The sequence below is a fragment of the Fulvia fulva genome, chromosome 4 (assembly GCF_020509005.1).
Source record: "Fulvia fulva chromosome 4, complete sequence".
Lineage (NCBI taxonomy): Eukaryota > Fungi > Ascomycota > Dothideomycetes > Mycosphaerellales > Mycosphaerellaceae > Fulvia > Fulvia fulva.
Genome location: NC_063015.1, coordinates 3,395,920 through 3,415,519, shown reverse-complemented (window position 1 = coordinate 3,415,519; position 19,600 = coordinate 3,395,920). Strand labels below are relative to the sequence as shown.

General features: G+C 54.4%; 6 protein-coding genes across 6 annotated transcripts; 4 read left to right on the top strand and 2 right to left on the bottom strand.

Moving 5' to 3' along the window:
* Positions 1–986: 986 nt before the first annotated feature.
* On the top strand, positions 987–4,653 carry CLAFUR5_04700 (putative T-complex protein 1 subunit beta; the record flags this gene model as incomplete). Its single annotated transcript, XM_047903848.1, has 2 exons — positions 987–2,731; positions 3,135–4,653. 2 exons carry the CDS (start codon positions 987–989, stop codon positions 4,651–4,653), a joined length of 3,264 nt encoding a protein of 1,087 aa, XP_047760537.1.
* A 998-nt stretch (positions 4,654–5,651) lies between these two features.
* CLAFUR5_04699 (uncharacterized protein) lies at positions 5,652–6,056 on the top strand (the record flags this gene model as incomplete). Its single annotated transcript, XM_047903847.1, has 1 exon — positions 5,652–6,056. One exon carries the CDS (start codon positions 5,652–5,654, stop codon positions 6,054–6,056), a length of 405 nt encoding a protein of 134 aa, XP_047761379.1.
* An 848-nt stretch (positions 6,057–6,904) lies between these two features.
* Positions 6,905–7,301, bottom strand: CLAFUR5_04698 (uncharacterized protein; the record flags this gene model as incomplete). The annotated part of the gene is made up of 2 exons (XM_047903846.1): positions 6,905–7,030; positions 7,083–7,301. The coding sequence occupies 2 exons, from the start codon at positions 7,299–7,301 to the stop codon at positions 6,905–6,907; spliced, it is 345 nt and encodes a 114-aa protein (XP_047761380.1).
* Positions 7,302–7,377: 76 nt separating this feature from the next.
* Positions 7,378–8,486, bottom strand: CLAFUR5_04697 (uncharacterized protein; the record flags this gene model as incomplete). Its single annotated transcript, XM_047903845.1, has 2 exons — positions 7,378–8,416; positions 8,464–8,486. The coding sequence occupies 2 exons, from the start codon at positions 8,484–8,486 to the stop codon at positions 7,378–7,380; spliced, it is 1,062 nt and encodes a 353-aa protein (XP_047761381.1).
* A 284-nt stretch (positions 8,487–8,770) lies between these two features.
* On the top strand, positions 8,771–14,667 carry CLAFUR5_04696 (Phosphatidylinositol 4-kinase STT4; the record flags this gene model as incomplete). Its single annotated transcript, XM_047903844.1, has 2 exons — positions 8,771–8,778; positions 8,832–14,667. 2 exons carry the CDS (start codon positions 8,771–8,773, stop codon positions 14,665–14,667), a joined length of 5,844 nt encoding a protein of 1,947 aa, XP_047761382.1.
* A 2,805-nt stretch (positions 14,668–17,472) lies between these two features.
* CLAFUR5_04695 (Zinc finger CCCH domain-containing protein 45) lies at positions 17,473–19,354 on the top strand (the record flags this gene model as incomplete). Its single annotated transcript, XM_047903843.1, has 3 exons — positions 17,473–17,570; positions 17,629–18,086; positions 18,138–19,354. 3 exons carry the CDS (start codon positions 17,473–17,475, stop codon positions 19,352–19,354), a joined length of 1,773 nt encoding a protein of 590 aa, XP_047761383.1.
* Between the last annotated feature and the right edge of the window lie 246 nt (positions 19,355–19,600).

Below are 19,600 nucleotides of genomic sequence, written 5' to 3'. Positions count from 1 at the left end.
TTTACCTCGAACATTCTCATGTCCACATCTGAGAGAATGGCATAGACGAACAAAAAGAACGAGCATCCCCAGTTCGAGTGCTCGGACGTAGAGCATTTGACAACGTCTACACGAGGTGAATATCTCGTCGAAGTAGTCTACCTTTAGTCAAAGGCTCGAGGCACACAGAAGACCGAGCTCCATCGCCTCAATAGCATAGACGCAAGATTTCGACGCGGCAAAGCGGCATGTCGTTGCATGAACCAGAAGCTCGCCCTATATACCGGCACGAACGCTTTCGCGCTCGATGATTTCAACCGCTCGAGCTCAAGGACACTGTCGTGTTGAGGGCAGCCCGGCGTTAATAGGAATATGCCCTGCCGTCAGTAAGTGCCTTCATGCTGATCAAAGTCCGGTCTCACCCCAAGGCCAAAGTCCATAGAAATACAGCCTCGCTGACAGCGCATGTTTCTCGCCATGGCAGAAAGACGCATTACCAGCAGCTTCATCGCAACGCACGTCTGTCTGGCGCTGCAACGATACGAGCATCACAACCCAAGGCCGGGGAGCCCATGCGCGAATTTCCACGCGATCACGCTTCTTCGACTCGGCCATAGTGCTGATGATGCCAGCCGACGGACACCGACGTCAGGCTGCTCATGTAGTCAAATGGCCCTCGTGTCGTCTCAGCAGATCACGACTGTTGGAGATCTGCGTGCATGTGAAGATGTCGTTCTTCAGGAAGGATTTATGCTTCAAAGCCAGTACATGGGACCGAGGCACACCATTGAACTCTGTTACGGAAAGTACCAGAGGAGAGGGTCGAAACCAACTGGACGCGCTGCCTGGGTGGGAAAGATGGGGTCGCTCGAAGGACACAGTCGTCTTCTTGAACGTATCCTCGAGCAATCGATCGATAGAACCGCCGACTCCATCACCAGTCGAACGCGACCGCTCCGATACTTACGACGTTCAGCGAATGCCTCAACGCACCGACACCTCCCGCCATGGCCAGAGACTTCGATGACACGCCCGAGCAAGCAGTGCTGCTCAAGGCCTTCGAGCGCGAACGCGATGAAGAGATGCGCGAAGTGATAAGAGCAGAAGGAGAAGAAGGAAACGAAAGAGAAGACTTTATACACGCCAATGGTGGTGCCAATGCCCACCTCCCCGACTCGTACAGGTCCGGAATACGAGAATACGACGATGAACGCGATCAACACGATCATCCTCACGATGTACGAAGCACAAATACACACAAGAACGAACAGCACAGCTTCAGGCTGAGGCTCTTGCTGTTGTTGCGGTCTATCGTCGGCCTTACCTGGCTTCGCGCCATCCCTGCGACAACTAGAAGGCTCGGTGTGAGAGGGACTGTGCGGTCTGTGTTCAATTATATCGAACCTGAGTCTCAACCTCGGAGTACAGCATGGCTGGATGGACTGCGTGGACTGGCGGCGTTTGAAGTCTTCATCTTCCACTATAATGATGGCTGGGTCGACCGGACATTGGCGTGGGGTCATGAGGAGCACATGAGTACCGCTTGGTACTACCTCCCGTTCATTCGGACGATATACGCCAGTGGCGACTCGGCCGTGTGCTTGTTCTTTGCAATCAGTGGGTATGTGTTGAGTTACCGGATGTTGAGGTTGATGAGACAGCAGAGGTACGAGGAGCTGCTGCAAGGGTTGTCATCGGCGGTCTTCAGGAGGGCGATTCGACTGTACACACCAGTGTTGGTGGAAACGTTTGCGTTGATGGTGTTGTGTCGATGGTTCAATCTGCCTAAGCCAGTGCATTATGAGGCGGCGCCAACGTTCGGGGCGGAGCTTGCGAGTTGGTTCAAGAGTTTTGGCCACCTACTGTTGCCGTTGCGGTATCCGGATCGATGGGACCAGATCCAGGATCGGTATGATGGTGGAATCTCGTGGACGATACCGTTGGAGTATTATGGGAGTCTGTATGTGTATATGATTGTGCTGCTGGTGTCGAGGACGGGGAGTATTGTGATTAGGAGGTGTCTCATCTTTGGACTTGTAATGTTGAGCTTTGGAAAGGACGATTGGATTGCTGCGCAGTTCTTGATGGGAATGGCGTTTGCGGACTACCAGCTGGAACGGGAGGAGAGAGTGAATCTGCCAAAAGATGCAACTAGACCTGCTGGTGGAAGATGGAGCAGGATACGGCCGGCGTTCTTCTTTGGCCTATTTCTGTTCGGCTTCTACCTTTCTGGCATGCCAGGGGGATACATGTACTCTGAATATGAGGGCGACATCAGGGTCAAGCCAAGGCCGTTCTTCGACTGGTTCGTGCAACCAATCGCTTGGACAGGTGTGTATCCTGACCGTCAGATGGACCGCAACATATTGTGCTTCGCCACGATGTGCTCCATCGCCGGCATTGGCGAGACACCGGTCCTGAAAAAGCTCCTGGAGACTCGACCGGTGCAGTATCTGGGAAGAATATCCTTTGGACTCTACCTCTGTCACATCTTCTTGCGGGCATGGATGCAGCCTTGGCACGATGCGTCTCTGCTCATGTTCGGGTACGATCTGGAGACATCCTGGAAAGATCGAGCAGGAGGCTTGAGGTTGATGTGTGCATATCTGGTGATGATGGTACCTTCCACAGTCCTGAACTTGATCGTTGGAGGACTGTTCGAGCGGTATCTCGATAAGCCGTCCGTCTATGCTGGCAAGACATTCGAGAAGTGGTGTCTGTCGTTTGGCACGGGTGCTGATCCTATACGGCCGTTTACATCGTCTTAATGCGAAATGTGTAACTGTGTTGAAAGAATTCATCTATCGACTTGCAAGTTGAGCGACCATTTCCAATCAAAATTTACCGACAGCTTGATGAGATGTTACCTACATGGTAGTTGTGCCCCTCGATCAAGCTTCATGCAGATGCAGGGAAACTGAATGCGCTTTCGAGATTTTGGTTCGCGCTGCAGCAACAATTGAACTACACAGCACCTTCACATACCCACACGACATGGTGAGCTACGGAACAGTGCCTCAAGTGAGGCATCACTAACATGTGACAGTCTCACATCTTCGCAGAAGGCAGCACAGAGGAGCGAGGCGAGAATGCTCGTCTTAGGCAAGTTTCTACAGGCACACGACATGCCAAACATTATCCTGACCGGCATACAGTGCCTTCGTGGGCGCTATCGCGATCGGTGACCTCGTCAAGTCAACCCTCGGACCCAAGGGACAAGACAAGATCCTGCAAAGTGCTTCGACCGGCGAGATCATGGTGACAAACGACGGCGCAACGATCCTCAAGAGTGTCGCTTTGGACAATGCAGCAGCAAAAGTCCTGGTGAACATCTCGAAAGTGCAGGACGATGAAGTAGGAGACGGCACAACGAGTGTGGCAGTGCTGGCAGCAGAACTGCTAAGAGAGGCAGAAATACTTGTCAACCAGAAGATCCACCCACAGACGATCATCGAAGGATACCGGATAGCCAGCAACGCAGCGCTGAAGGTGCTCGAAGAGAGTGCGACGGATCACAGCTCAAACCCTGAGGCATTTAGACGGGACTTGATCGCGATTGCACGGACAACACTGAGCTCGAAGGTTCTGAGCCAGGACAGAGAATATTTCGCAGAGCTGGCAACCGATGCTGTTCTTCGCATGAAGGGCTCGACGGACCTCACGCATATTCAGATCATCAAGAAGGCTGGTGGCAAGCTCTCCGACTCATATCTCGACCCTGGCTTCATTCTGGACAAGAAGTTCGGTACAGGCCAGCCCAAACGAGTGGAGAATGCCAAAATCTTGGTCGCAAACACCTCTATGGATACAGACAAGGTCAAGATATTCGGAGCGAGGGTCAAGGTCGAGAGCACAGGCAAGCTGGCAGAGCTCGAGAAGGCAGAGCGGGAGAAAATGAAGGCCAAGGTCGAGAAGATCAAGTCACATGGCATCAACTGCTTCGTCAACCGACAACTCATCTACAACTGGCCAGAGCAGCTCTTCTCAGATGCAGGCATCGCTTCGATCGAGCACGCAGACTTCGATGGTGTGGAGAGATTAGCACTCGTTACGGGAGCCGAGATCACCAGCACATTCGACCACCCAGAACACGTCAAGCTGGGACACTGCGATTTGATCGAAGAGGTCATCATCGGCGAGGACGCACTCATCCGATTCTCTGGTGTAGCAGCAGGTCGGGCATGCACAGTCGTCCTTCGAGGGTCATCGGAACAACTTCTCGATGAGGCAGAGCGAAGTTTACACGATGCTCTTGCCGTGCTTTCACAAACGGTCAAGACACCCAAGACAACTCTTGGTGGTGGCTGCGCAGAAATGCTCATGTCCAAGGCAGTCGATCAGGCAGCACAAAACGTTGCAGGCAAGAAGGCGCTCGCGGTCGACAGCTTTGCCAAGGCTCTCCGCCAACTACCTACCATCCTCGCCGACAACGCTGGTCTCGACTCCGCAGATCTCGTCGCACGGTTACGGAAGGCAGTCTACTCCGGCATGTCGTCAAGCGGTCTCGACCTTATGCTACCCGGAGGTGGCATCGCGGATATGCGCGAGCTCGGCGTAGTCGAGAGCTACAAGCTCAAGCGCGCTGTTGTCTCATCCGCAAGTGAAGCCGCCGAGCTTCTGCTGAGAGTCGACAACATCATCCGCGCGGCACCCAGACAGCGTGAGCGTATGTAGAAGCACAGCCGCGAATAGAGATTGCAGGCATAGCGATGGACTGCTCGGCGCAGGCTTTGATGGCAGGTACGATCATGTGCTGTAGATACCTAGGCTAGACGGCTACATGACTGTATGAAAACGCCAAAAAGTTCATGGCATCGACTTGAATGTTCCTGACCCAAACTTTGCTTACCTGAAAGCATGATGTCGCGAGGCAAGCAGGCATTCTGTTGGCTATCCAGGTGTGTCTTGCCATGTTGGGCGAGCGACGCTTGCCGTGTTCGAGCGTGGATGGTCTGTTTTGCTCTGACTGGACTCGAATGTAGCAACTCACACACATCAAGCCTGTCCTCAGAATTAGGCTGTGGCTTGTGAGTCTTTGTAGACCTGCTTCAGCAGCTCAGTCCAACACCACAAAGGAGGGAGAGGCTTGCAAAGCGCGCACTCAAACCACCACACATCAGTCATGGCAGACCACGAGATCGCACTTGCGGCAAATTATGAGCAGCACAAACGTGAATGGACTTACTTTAAGACGATCCAGGGCCTGCGCAAATAAGCGCTGCAGCTACATCAAGCCGTTGAATGAGACAGGCTACTCCCAAGACCGCTACTTCCGACTAAGAACTCCCTGTAGGAGTAACCTGCTGGTGTACATAATACCCCACGAGCTGAGTCTCCCAGACCAAAACAGTCGCCGCGCGGAACGGAGTCACCTCAGAGACCGGGCACGCGGTGCACTGAGCATGGAGTTCCACAAGAGGCATTCAGAAGTGCTTTTTGAAGAAAGGCTCCACTTCATGGAATGCTTGTGGCCAGGGAAGACATACCCACAGCAAGACCTGGAGAACCACCTCGACCAGCTTATCGTTTCGCACCGAACGCTGTGCAACTGAATCGAGAATGAGAACGTCAGGCTAAGGAAGCTAAAGAAGAAGAAAAGAACCGCAGACGGAACCAGGACGTACGACTACGCACCACTCCAGCTGGGCTCCCCAACCGCAGACTTAGACATCATGATCCCGACCATGCGAGCAGTCATTCTGCTTTTCTGGCCAGACCCGCCACGAAGCACCAAGATCACCGAGCGAGCTGCACTGGTCCTTACTGGCGATTCTACTCTCCTGAAATCCGGCCCTGTCGCGCGCCAAGCTCTCTCCGAACACAGCCTTCCAGGCTACGATAACTGTGACAGGATCGTGCACATCCCCATGCCCAAGGCCGTGGAATTTCTAATCCAGCCTGACAAGCGGGCGGTCGCAGCAAATCCTGCCCTCCAGGCACGAAATGGGCACTACGCGGCGCAGAATCGAGCGGAGTGCTTGTTGGAGGCGCGGGAGAGGGTGAGACTCGCGAAGGAGGGGAGGATTGGTAAAAAGGCTAAGAGCTATGTGGAATTTGAGCGACGTGTGGAGGAATAGGAACGGATGTGGAGACAGGAGGGGTTCAATGAACGCCATGCGATGCTGGGGGCTATGGCGTAGAGCTGGTGATATCGACCGTGGTGCTCAAGCGGAGGAGTGTGTTGCGAAGCGGCCGTGGATGCACTTGGATGTCAAGATAGCTTTTTACTTCAGTAGAGGATGTCGACTATGGGATCCAGAAGGACATGAAATAGGTTCATATGTTTCTTGGCAGTGTCTTTCCTGGCGGAGATACTGAGCACTAATCTCGGCCGAAGACTCAGTGCTCAGGTGTTTGAGTGCGGCTGATCTCAGCTGCGCAGGTAGCCTACGCATACTTGCCATCCTGGCATTGCTTTTGACCGCCAAACACGCGTGTCTCCAGATCCACGATCTCCACCAGATTTTGTGCCTCTCGAACGCTTCTGCAGCAGCACTCACGAACGCCGCGATCAGCGATCGGGCCTCTTCGATGTGCTCGAGTCGCGGGTCGTCCTCCTGGCTGTCTCGGTAATGGCAGAGCCCTTGAAAGTCTTCACAAGTCGCGGCGGGCTGACAGTAGACAGGGTCTCGGTCGATATGAGTGATCATCAGCTTCTTGGTCGACCTTGGGTGGACTGGTAGCAAGAGTAAGACCGCGCGGCCGCGCTCGCAGAATTCGCAGTTCTTGCTTATGCTTGCCATCTCTGGCAGCTCTGTCTCAGGGGTAACAAGTTGCCCGTCGTTCTTGAGATCGACATGGACCATGGTCTTCAGAACTCCGTTGCACGTTGTCGTTGTACGTTGTGGGAAAACTTTTGAGCATCTTCATGACGATGTATTGAATTTCCTTCGCGAATGCGTTCTCGCGGCACTGCTCCAGCTGATCAATCGATGATGTACGGAACAGCTACATGGAACCGTGGTATGCACTGTCGTGGAAGTAGTACAGGGCCAGTCTCGATTTGAGAGTTGACATCTTTCCCGCCACGTCCGCGGTGTCCTTTGCGGTGCTATGCAAAAAGTCAACAACGAACGGCGACAGTAAGTAGCTCCGGCACATACCTGCATATCAGCATGTGCCTGAAGGAGCTTGTCAGGCGTCAGGTAGAGCCAACGAGTTCCACCATCGTAGACCGTCGGCGGTTTCTGAAGAGCCATTGCGACGTGCAGATGCTTGGAAGGAGTCTTTCGTAGATCCTTATATGTGCACTGCATCTGTGCGGCCACACAACTTTCGCTTCCTGCCACACAGAGAATTTCAAAGCATGTCGTTCGAGCCATTCTTCATGCATTGTGACGGCGTTCAGGTCGAAACTGCGCCGAATGCCAGAGATGTCCTTCACGCGAGTTCGCGCTTTCAAGATGCTGCTTGAGGCTGAAGCATAAAGATCTCTTTCAACGAGTTGGCATTCATCGAAGCCATGCGCTTTTGCATGATGTAGCGATGTCGAACAGCATGGCGACCTCCAACGCTGATCACAGGCGGTGTTGACGTTCCTTCGCTCTCGCTCGGGACAGCCGATGTCTGCGTGGACGCTTGGGCAGAGTCGGCATTCTGCTTCGCGGCTCTCTTTGCCCGCTTCTCTTCCTTTCGCTTTCGGCGTTCCTCCTTCATCGCGCGCTTCTCTTCCTTGAGACGAGCTTTTCTGTCCTCTTCTGTTACGACTGTGTCTGCTTTTGCTATTCTGTCGGCCTTCTTGCTCTCCTTCTTCCGCCTCTTCTCCGCCTTGGCTTTGTCTTCCTCACTCGACTCTGATGTTGAAGCATCTTCTTCGGCCGCCTTCTTCTTGTCCTTTCGCTTCTTCTGCTTCTCTGGAATGGCGTACAGGTCTGCTCGTTCTTGCTCCTCTTCCTTGATGGCATCGCCAGACTCTGATTTGCTCTTCTTCACCTTGGCCTCGGCTGAATCGTTACCTGCCTTCCTCTTCAAGCTTTGCTCAGACACGGTGCCATCGGCTTTGATATCCTCGATCTTTGTACTCTTTGGTGGCTCCATCTTGTCTCCCACCAACAGTCCGCCACGCACAAAGTTCATGAAGCCGTACTTGGTATTCTGATATGCTCGCAGCTCAGCGTCCCTCAACGCATCCTGCTTCTTCTGCACCTCCGCATCGCTCTTGCCGTTCAGTCGTCCCAGAACTCCGGAGAAGAGGGCCAGACCGAAAGTCTCGGCGTTGCCTTTGCCGACCTGTGCCCCGAGTCCCAGATTGTCCTCACGTAGCATAACTCGAATGTGAGATGCATTGGCAGCGGTGTAGTGATCGGCATGAGTCGCATTCTCGGCGCCCAAGTAGTCGCCTGGTTTCCATCCTTGCTTCGAGAGGATCTTGTGGCCGAAGTTGGTCGTTGACTTGGACCAGTTGTTGTTGTTCGGGTCGTGGGAGAGCTTGGAGCGCCTAGCATATGTTAGTAGTGGTCGTAGATAGCTTCTGAATGCTCATACTTCTTCACGCCGGCGAGACCCATGACTGCTGTCTGAACACGAGGTGTGTTGGTCGTGCCTGATGCGAGAGAATTTTGGATTCACTTCGAGACCCTCGCGGAGTTCGGACCGTTGTGGCTGCCGCCGACAGCCTAGCTTATCTCCATTCCACGACTATGCGTGATATGGCACGCCGTAGAAGTCCTCGAAACAGTGCCACGCAACGCACGCACGGCACGTTGACGTCTGCGCTAATGACGATTCGCTGGGATCAGCTACATGGTTGTTGTGCACGTACAAGGCCAGTGCGGTTGATCGCGGCGACGACATGCGAACGTATGTCTTCTCCTGAACCACATCTGCAGAGTTATGCTAAACGAGATCTACAGAACCACGCGGGCGACGCGTCGCAGCGCCTTAGACAAGCTTGCTGCGTTGTCTGCGGAGAGCACCACCGCCCAGGACGATGATCGAGACATCAAGCGATTGTGCGCGCTGGGACGGCGTCACGCGGACGAGGCAGCGACGAATGGCGGTATCGATGGATCTATCGCAGCACAGAAAGAGCCGCAGACATCCAATGTGCCTATGAGCATTAGGGAGTTGGAGGTGTTGATAGCGTTGTGCAAGGCAGCACCGTTGATACAGACAACGAAGGACGCCGAAGCATTACTACGACAGCTTGCACCATATGTATCACAATCACATCGACAAGCATTCGGTCATTCTCCGCTGTACCAGCGACTGCCGCCGTGGGAGACCCTCGCATACGATCTTACGACAGCAGTATTGGCCTTGGGCCTAGACCATCCCTCTCTACGGCCGGAAGCTTGGGAATGTATCAACGATACAATTGAAGAGCTCGGGACAAGTGCGGAGAAGACTGCGTGGCTCAGACCATTGGAGAACGGCGAGACCAAATTCGGGGTCGACCAGCAAACGCTCAAAGCCATACAACTAAATGTCTCCCTCCTTGGCTTCCTCCATGCACTTTCGAAGTATGTGCGGGTTTGGTCGCCAGAGCAGCGCATGTCCCTGATACCCAAACTTCAGCGGATACTGTCCGAGAACTTCATGGTATCATTGGAAGGTGCACTTTCCGCAGTCCGCAATGCGAGCAGTACTTCCCGAACAGTCAAAGAATGGAAACGATGGACTCGCCACTACGCTGCGAAGGGACATCCACTCGGTGCTATGGTACTCCAGCAAGCTTTCATGGAGATTGTCGAAGAAAGTGTTCTGGCGTTGTTGCCCATACAAGAGCCGATGCGAGGAGATGCCATGCTCGATAGCCTGATGCAACGCAATCTAGCTCTATATCGTACCAACAGCCAAGCATCGAACGAGCACGTCAGAAACTTGACAGCCACGATCGCGGAGCAGATGAAGTTTCTCGAGGCGGATGCCGACTATCTGAAGCTAGCTTCTGTCTGGCAACAGCGCTTAAGCCGCGAGATCAAAGCGAGTGCCCTCCGTAGCTTCTTGGGCTGTTGCATTCTTGACGGCGAAGGTGCTAACATGGAAATCATGCACACAGACGTACTGAAAGGCTGGCTGGACGCAGTAACTGCCGATGCTACCCAGATGATCGACGAACCGCTCGCTCGGACCGTGCTCAAGTGCATGGTCGTGCTGTCAAGCATATCAACACCTGTTGCTGCAGATCTCACACGCTCCTTGCCACGACTGATCGTGCAGGGCAAGATGACACCACCGACTGCCGCTGTGGCTTGCGAGTGCCTAGCGCGGATCTTGAAGAACACTTCCCAGGACTTGGTGATCAGCACGCTCTACAATCTGGGCAATGTGCTCACTGCACATTCCGACGATCAGCCTAACAGAAAGTCGCCTTTGTTCAACAGCGGCTTGAGCTACGATAATCATAGCAAGGACTATGGCGGCTCTCAACACAATCTTGGAAGCGCTATATCTCTAGTGCTCAGCAACAGCGACGAAGAGGAGACGGTCACAGTCTACGGGACCGTGGTTCAAGCAATCGTCGCGATAGCTGTTGGTCGGATGGAAACACAGCTCACGGCATTGGTCATCTCCATGCTTGTCCAGAAAGTAGGCAAGATTAGCCAAGCTGTGGACACTCGCATAATCATCGAGATTGCCGCCCTCGGTCTCTGCGGTGGCAGCAACGAACTCAAGTCGCTGTTGCGGCTGTACGCTCGAATGGGCAGCGAAGCGCTCGTACAGAACAACATGCTCATCGTTTCCGCTGTGAATGAAGCACGCATCCGCCTGGCGGGCTGGGTCAAGAAAGATTCGCCCTTCTTTGAGCTGTACCTCAAGCACTTGTTGGGCTTGTACATCAGTAGTGGCGATACAGCTACTGATCGGACGGTAGACTCTACGCTCGCATCGAAGTCGATTGCACAGCTGTTTCGACCAATGGCTATACTCGCGTCGACCGACACCGAGCACAGTCCCAGGGTCGAGGACGAAGACGAAGTGCGAAGTCTGGGTCGTGATGTCTGGTTTAACATCGCTGCGCACGGATTTACGATCAACTCAACGGCCACTAAAGAGCATGCGCGGGACCTTCAGACGATGGCAATGTATAGTCTGCCGCTGGTCGATGAAGCTCGGGTGGACATGCCGGAAAACAGTATCGAACTCAACGCTATTCTGCGTCGCGGATCCGGCCCAGAGCAGCATGTCCAGCAGAAGCAGTTGCTAGCCCAAGCACTTCCGGGATGTCAGACAGATATAATGAAACTGAGCTACCCTGAATGCACATTCTTGCAGGCGGCTCTATTGGTCTCGACACTCCGTTCCCGTGGCGGTGACTGCACTGCGGTGCTCCCCTACTTCCTCGAGGACAAGGTCAAGAAGGGTGCCCTTGGGAACTGCATGCTCGAGGTTGCTAAGAACAGCGTCAACGCCTACCTGAGTCGATCACTGTCGGGCACGCGTCAGGACTTCGCCGCACCACAAGTGGCGGCTCAGCTAGCGACTTTACTCGAAGGATGCTGTCATCGCATACCGAAGGTCCGCCAAGCGGCCGTAACATCCTGCGATCGGGTGATCGATCAGATCCCTTCAGCACTTTGCCAGAAAGTGTCTCTGTTTGCGTTACTAGAACTGCTATCACTCGTCTGGAAGAGCTGTCTCGATACCGAGACCGACGAGTATTCATTCGTATCACGCTATAGCTCTCACCGAGGCAATGTGTCCATCCAACTCGGCGACGACGTTCACGACCGGCAGACAACACTCACCGCTTTCCACCAGCGATGTCGCTCATGGGTGACGAGAGCGATCGCCGTTGCACCTTTGGACGTGAAGGGGCATCTGCAGGCTTACCTGGAAGAGTACGAAGACGATGGCGCATATGGCCATATTGCTCTCGGCAGATCCTTCGCTGTCGAAATGGGGGGCACTATTCCACTCTCTGATCAAAGACTCACCAGTGTTGCGGTGCCAGTCAATGTGAATACGGCGTCCGATTTCATGGCGCAATACACCACCCGACAAGAGTACCGTCATCTCGATGGTCAGCTCGAGACTGATGAGGAGTGGGCTCTCGTGGACTACAGCGGCAGATCCCGGCCTGCTGTTCTCGATGCTGAAGCACCTGTCCGTGATGAAGCGGCCGAGCTAAGAGGAATGGCGCAGCGCCTGCGAAAGCAGACTCAAGTGCCATTTCAAGAGGTGCGCAACACTCTCCGTAACGCAGCAGGCATTCTTAGTCGAAATGGCTCAGCTCGCGTCGCACTGATTCAAGAGCTTGTCGGCATCCCGTTCCTGCTCTTCACGAAGCAGTCCATCAATCTTGGCATCTCACTTTGGCTTGGCGTTGTCAAGGAGAATCCAAGCTTGGAGTCGAGAGTCCTGGTAGAGGTTGCTGCCGGCTGGGAACGATCCATTCGCCTCAAGAAAGGCTTCTTCGATTCACGCATCAAGCATCTCGACCCCTTCTACGTCAAGGAAGAATTTGCCCCCTCGAACTGGGAGACTATCAAGAGACGTGAGCAGATGGTGCATAACCTCATCGCACCACATCTTCGACTTGCGCATTTCCTGTCGAGCCACTTCAGCGCCACGAGGTTGACTTCGCCATCTGTTGAGCGCATTTACTCTCGCCTGATGCGCATTACGTTGCTGGCCATGCAGAAGACTGTGGACCAGCCATTGGCTAGAGAAGTGCACTTCCACATCATTCTTCTCGCGCAGAAGGTATTGAAGTTTGCAGTCCATCTGGACACTGCTGCTAGATGGCGTCTCAAGGATGCAATCCTGTCGGCCGGTCTGTCATGGTTCTGCGCCGCGCCCAAGTGGTCCTTCGGCAGCAACAAATTGCAGGTTAAGGCGGAAGTCAAGCTACTCAACGATGTCACTGCAGAGTTTAGAACTCTTGCGGAAGTTGGAGCTAAGAGCTCCCGGGCGTTGGCATCTTTGCAACAGAGGCAGGATCTTCTGCTGCAGCTCATTGCCCATGACATTGGTCGGCTCCAGATCTGGACCAATCCCGCGAACGAGTCAAAAGCTATCATGCCAGGCCAGCAGGATGTGGCAAGTCAAGAAGCAGCAATAGCGTCTTTACTTCAGGTCGCTTGGGATGAAGATCCGCGCATCGCTGTCCAGCTTATTACTCGCTTCCCCAAGTCACAGAGACTCGCTGCAGAGGTGCACAAGCTTTTGCTTCGCCGACCTGAAAAGGCAATCCACGAGCCAGATGCTCTGTATATCTTGCTGAGCTCGGAGTTACCTGGCGATGTCAAGGACCAACTGAAGTACCTGCTCTACTGGGCTCCGATCAACCCCATGGCCGCCGTGACCTACTTCTTGCCTTCCTACAAGAATCACGCCTTGATCATTCAGTACGCTGTTCGAGCTCTCGAAAGCCACGATGTCGACGTTACCTTCTTCTACGTCCCACAGATCGTCCAGGCCCTGCGATACGATTTGCTTGGCTATGTCGAGCGCTACATCATCGAGACTGCTACATTCTCACAGCTCTTTGCGCACCAGATCATTTGGAACATGAAGGCCAATGCCTACAAGGATGAAGACTCGCAAATACCAGATCCTGTCAAGCCCGTCCTTGATAGGGTCATGGACGCCTTGATCGGCAGCTTCTTGCCGGAAGACAAAGACTTTTACCACCGCGAGTTCGACTTCTTCGGCAAAGTCACTGGTATCTCAGGTACACTGAAGCCCTTCATCAAATCCCCCAAGCCAGAAAAGAAAGCCAAGATCGAAGAAGAACTCCGCAAAATCGACGTCGAAGTCGGTGTCTACCTCCCCAGCAACCCAGACGGCGTCGTAATCGGCATCGACCGCAAATCAGGCAAACCACTTCAAAGTCACGCCAAAGCACCTTACATGGCCACCTTCCGCATCCGCAAAGAAGACAGTAGCGACGCCGATGCAATCGGAGACAGTCGAGCCCTTATGGCACAGAACGCCGCCGCCCGCCGTAGATCATACGAAATATGGCAATCCGCCATCTTCAAAGTCGGCGACGACTGCCGTCAAGATGTGCTCGCCCTTCAACTCATCGCCTGCTTTCGGGGAATCTTCAACAATGTCGGCTTAGACGTGTACGTCTTCCCCTACCGCGTCACGGCCACTGCTCCGGGATGCGGTGTCATTGACGTTTTGCCCAATTCGATTTCCCGTGACATGTTGGGGAGAGAAGCGGTGAACGGTCTGTATGAGTACTTCATTAGCAAATATGGATATGAGGACTCCATCCGATTCCAGGAGGCGAGGAGTAACTTCATCAAGAGCATGGCGGCGTACTCAGTCATCTCCTACCTACTGCAGTTCAAAGACCGACACAACGGCAACATCATGGTCGACCACGCCGGCCACATCCTCCACATCGACTTCGGCTTCTGCTTCGACATCGCTCCCGGCGGCGTCAAATTCGAGCGCGCGCCCTTCAAATTAACGCAAGAAATGGTCGCCATCATGGGTGGCTCGTCCAACAGCCAGCCCTTCAAGGCGTTCGAAGAGCTCTGCATCAAGGCGTTCCTCGCGTCGAGGCAGTATGTTGAGCAGCTGGCACATATTGTGATGACGATGCTGGATTCGGGGCTGCCGTGTTTCAAGCCGCAGACTTTGCAGCATTTTAAGGAGAGATTTGTGTTGGAGAAGAGTGATAGGGAGGCGGCGGAGTTTGTGAAGAAGTTGGTGCATTGGAGTGAGAGGAGTTATAGTACGGGGGTTTATGATTATTTCCAGTTGTTGACGAATGGGATTCCGTACTAGCTGGACTCGAGGGAGGTGGGAGGCTAGTGTGCAGGATGTACTATGATCTGCTTGGCGGAGGCAGATAATGGAGAGAGAGAGGAGAAAATCAGTACTGTCCATATCCAGTACTGAGCCTTTACCTCAATGTAGTAATATGGCACCTTCCGAATATAGCCAATGGACTGACGGAACTGGTGGGGGCTTCTGACAGATTGTTTTGAAACGAAACAGCGACATTAGATCGCAGCTGCTGTGGCTTCGTCATTCGGAACCAAATGAAAGCACCGTTATTGTTGGTTATGGTTGCGGTTGTGGCGACTGCTATGGCAGTACGCTAGTGGTCGGTGACAGATCGTAGCTTTGAGCTGACATCCAGGAGCCGGATGCCAGGAGGTTGGTACACAGTGATGGTGTGGTAGTGTGAATTTGTCATGTTGTTTGGGGTGTTTGTGTTTGTGTGTTGGGTTTGGTATTGCGTTGTCGTTGTCGTTGATCGTTAGGTAGGGCTGGCAAGTGACGCAGGGGAACTGTACTGGCTTGATGTCGTTAAGCTGTCCCTTGCCTAGTAGTAGGACTTGTTGGTACACTAGCGGAGTGTGAAAGACGAGGTGTAGCGAGCTGACGAGGAGCGATGTACTTGTCGTGATCTTCACGGATTTAGGTAGATGGTCGGCAGCATCCTGAGTTAGTGGAAATGCACAGCTTAAAGTTAGATGTAGTGCTGGAGAGAACGAACTGCTGCGTCAATGTGCATTATCATGACGGGAAGTTGCAACAGTCGGCCGTCCGGATGATGTTGGTAGTCACGTAGTAGACGCCATAGTAATATAAGGACATGCATGCTCCAAACGCCATGGAAATAGGAGCAAGCCATAGGGTTCATTCCCGTATGCCCGCGGTTAGAGTGTAGTGAACAATGCTTCCTGCATGGCATCCTCGTCCGGCCGTGTAGTTGCAGGCATAGTCCAAACTCAGTGCGACTGACTGAGGCAATCAACGACTTCAGCTGAGGCGCAGCACACGCAGAGCCTCGGACACGGCCAGGGTGGACTTTGTTTTGCTGTACATGTACTCGACGTAGTCCTTCGTGCCTTCCTGTCTGATCTCCGCAAGTGTGGCACAGGCGATATCGGTCGCGCACGTGGCATGCATGTCACCGGGCTCGTATTCTGGGCGGCCATGCCGTCTCTCCACGCATTGCAGACGGCAGTCGTGGGGACGATGATGATGATGGATGTCGTCGTGCCCGTCTACAATGTTATCATGGCGCATGGTTTGTCACATCGCGTCTGTGGCTGCTTCGGTCCGACGTTCGCGGAAAGTCTCGGTGGTGCAGATATGTAGCTGCTGTCGGCGAGGTGTCTGTTGAGGTAAAACGCCTTCCGTATGCAAGCCATGCCCGCCGCCACAGACGCCTCACTGTTGCAGGTCAAAAGCAGGCGAGGGCGATTGAATTCAGGAACTGCCTCTGTCCGCGTCAAACTCTAGCTGTGCCCTGCGCCGCATCCGGAGTGAGGGCCGACTACAGCTCACCCACTCAGCAGGCCGACGACGATGCTTTCGGCACAGAACGGGCATCTCTTCGGCAGAGGTCAGCATGGCGAGCATGGCTCCATGGAGACCACCTGCAGTCCCCGTGGTGTGGCCTGACGTGCTTGTACCCGACAGGTACCGCTGCTGTGCGCCCGCCAAGCAGTCACCGCCGTGTCCACAGACTCCATCGGCCAATCCAGATGCACCCAATGTTGAAGTGCCGGCCGGCCTAGAGCTTACAGGCAATAAGGATGACCCGAGCAAATGGTACCTACGCTGACCACTGGCGCGTCGACAGCCGCTCTTGGTGTACAGCGAGATATACAAGCCACGTTTTCTGCACGACTTAGCGCCTAGCAAGGATGCGAAGGCAGGGTGCGACGGTACGTAATCGACGCTGGCGGCGCCTCGCGGACCCCGAAGGTCGTCGATTGGGCAGCAGTCTCGCTGTTGCAATCGTTCATGCTAGGGTGTGCCTGCCAACTCGGCGGCTCAGCCACACCCACTTCTCTGCACACGGCAGTTTGATCCCCTTCACCACCCGCTACCCTGGCAATGGCCATCGCTCTCGATTGCTCCAACTATGCGACCACCTGCTGCTCTTTCACCTGCATACCATACCGGCCGCATAACGGGCCTCGGCAGCTAGGGGTGCCCTAATGTGCTAATGTGCCCTATAGGCGGTGGCGAACGAGTGAGGGCGCGTGGTGCAAATCAGCAGTGGGCCGTTTGTCTGCGTAACCATGATCACACCCGCCGTCGGAACAGCGTGCTGACCAGTGACCACAATAGCCGATCGCGCAACAGCAGTGGCATAGCGGCCGTTGCTCCGAACGCATTGTGGCAGAGTGGGGCCGGTTGCCTCCTAGATCCCACAGCCCACAGGCAGTCGTTCGTCAGACAAGCATCTTGGTAGCAACGTCCTTAGTTGCAGGCTGCACATTTGTCGGCTGACGACCGCCATGCATTGTACAGTGGCGTCTGCACTACATCTACCTGCCCAAAGCTATTTCCGCCCACCTGCCTCGATCATGGCATCCCGTTCCGGAGCCGCGTCCATCACAGCTATTCCCACTGGTCTAGACTGCACTGGCGTCCGAATAGTGAGGGAGCGAGCACGGACATAACTACTTCGCAGCTCTTCTGACTGCATGACTCTAGCCTCTTATTGGCCGCGACACCACGGCGACACATTAACTCTCCATCAACTCGGGTGGCTTTCTCTTCTTCTGTCATCCTGCTTCCTGTCCTGCGGCACTCCAGCTGTGACCTCGATGAGTCGACAATAACATGAGTGGTCCCGACGCACCGAATGCGACTCAGTCGCCTGACACTCAAGGCCGGACACAGCAACAGCAGCAACAACAGCCTCCTCGTCAGTCCGGACAGTATGTGAAACATGATTCCAATGGCCACTTCGAGACATGGTAGTCTGACCCGTGGTAGTGCGCCGTTTCAATCGCAATTACAGTATCTGTCACAAGGTCAACAGCATCCACAACAGCAACAATATGGCCAACAACCATTCGACATGGGCCAGCTGGCAGGAGCGTTACCTGGACAGTCCCCTCTAGCACCACAGCATTACGGCGGCCTTGATCATTCTCAAGGTCTTGCTTCACCAGCTCTCTACCAAACAGCACAAGGCATGTACCCACCACAATTCGACCCTGCTATGCTCGCAAGAGCGCAGCAGCAGCAATTCCTTGCTGGCCAGTATGGAGGACCAGGTCCAATGCAGAACATGCAACGACAACAGAGCTTTCCCATGCAGCAACAGGTCCAATTCTCCCCAATGGACCCATACGGATATGGATTGAGCCCTAATCAATTCTCGCCCATGGATCCTCGATTTGGGCCTCAAGCGCAATACATGGTGCCTCCAGGCATGCCTGCTGACATGAGTAATCCAGCCCCAGCCCGTTATCTCCACTCACGTACTGACTTGCGGTCAGCTCAATTTGCACCACGCCCAGCCGCCGACACAGGTCCCATCCCGAACTTCCCCCGTGGACCACCACGAAAGCCGAAGCAGTCTGGGCATGCGCTATGGGTTGGAAACCTGCCCCCAGCGGCAATGGTGACGGATCTGAAGGACCACTTCTCTCGGGATGCCACGAACGACATCGAAAGCGTGTTCTTGATCGCCAAGAGCAATTGCGCGTTCGTGAACTATAGGACCGAGGCTGCCTGCGTCGCAGCTATGAACCGCTTCCACGATTCACGATTCCATGGTGTGCGCCTTGTCTGTCGTTTGAGAAGAGGCACGGGCTCTAGTAATGCGATCACGCCAACGGAGGATGGTGCGAACTCTCGGCTATCACCTCCGGCAGCGCGTACCCCCGATGGAGTAGTTGATGGTGCAGATGGCGTCGATGGCGTCGACGGCGTTGACGGAGTGGATGGAGACAACAGTGGCCCTACGATTGCGAGGAGTCATTCTGGTCAAAGCGGTGTCTCAGATGGGTCCCCAGGCCCGACTCTGGGGAGCGCACCTCCAGCAGCAACAGCTGGCGAGAAGGTGCCCGAGAAATACTTCATTGTCAAGAGTCTTACTGCCCAGGATCTGGAAGCCAGCGTACGAAACGGCATCTGGGCAACACAGTCGCACAACGAGGAAGCTCTCAACCAGGCCTACGGTCAGACAGAAAGCGTCTTCCTCGTCTTCTCCGCGAACAAGTCAGGCGAATACTTCGGCTACGCACGCATGGCCTCCGCAATCTCTGGTGAACTTGTCGACCTCTCCAAGACCTTCCCCTCCGCCGAAGAAGTAGCCGCCGACCCAGCAGGCTCACCACAGTCCATCCCCACACCAGCAACAGCGACCGCACCCAAAGGCCGCATCATTGACGACTCCGCACGAGGCACTATCTTCTGGGAGGCAGATCGTTCCGGAGAAGACGCTACATCCTCAGGACAAGACGGGGGTGGTCAGAACTGGGGCAAACAATTCCAGATCGAGTGGCTATCCACTAACAGGCTCCCTTTCTACCGCACCAGAGGCCTGCGCAACCCATGGAACGCGAATCGGGAAGTCAAGATTGCGCGTGACGGCACCGAGCTGGAACCAAGTGTTGGAAGACGATTGGTACAAATGTTTCACCGCTCGTCGACACCGCAGTCTGGCGGTGGGATCGGTGGCGTTCCGGCGCCTGGAATGGGATTCCGTTGATCTACAGATGGTATTTGAAATTGCAGCCTCGTCATATCTTGAAGGATGCCATGACAGCGACAATCACAGACGCGATCTCGAGACAGCGACTTGGATCAGCATGGAACAGGGCGTTTTCTCTGCCGTCTACCGTTTGCATAGCGAGGGCTGAAACGACAGGAATAGTCGGGCGTCGCTGCACAGCATTATTGCATGGTGATGCATGGACGATGAGCACGACATGCGCAGGGCGCATAGGACGACAAG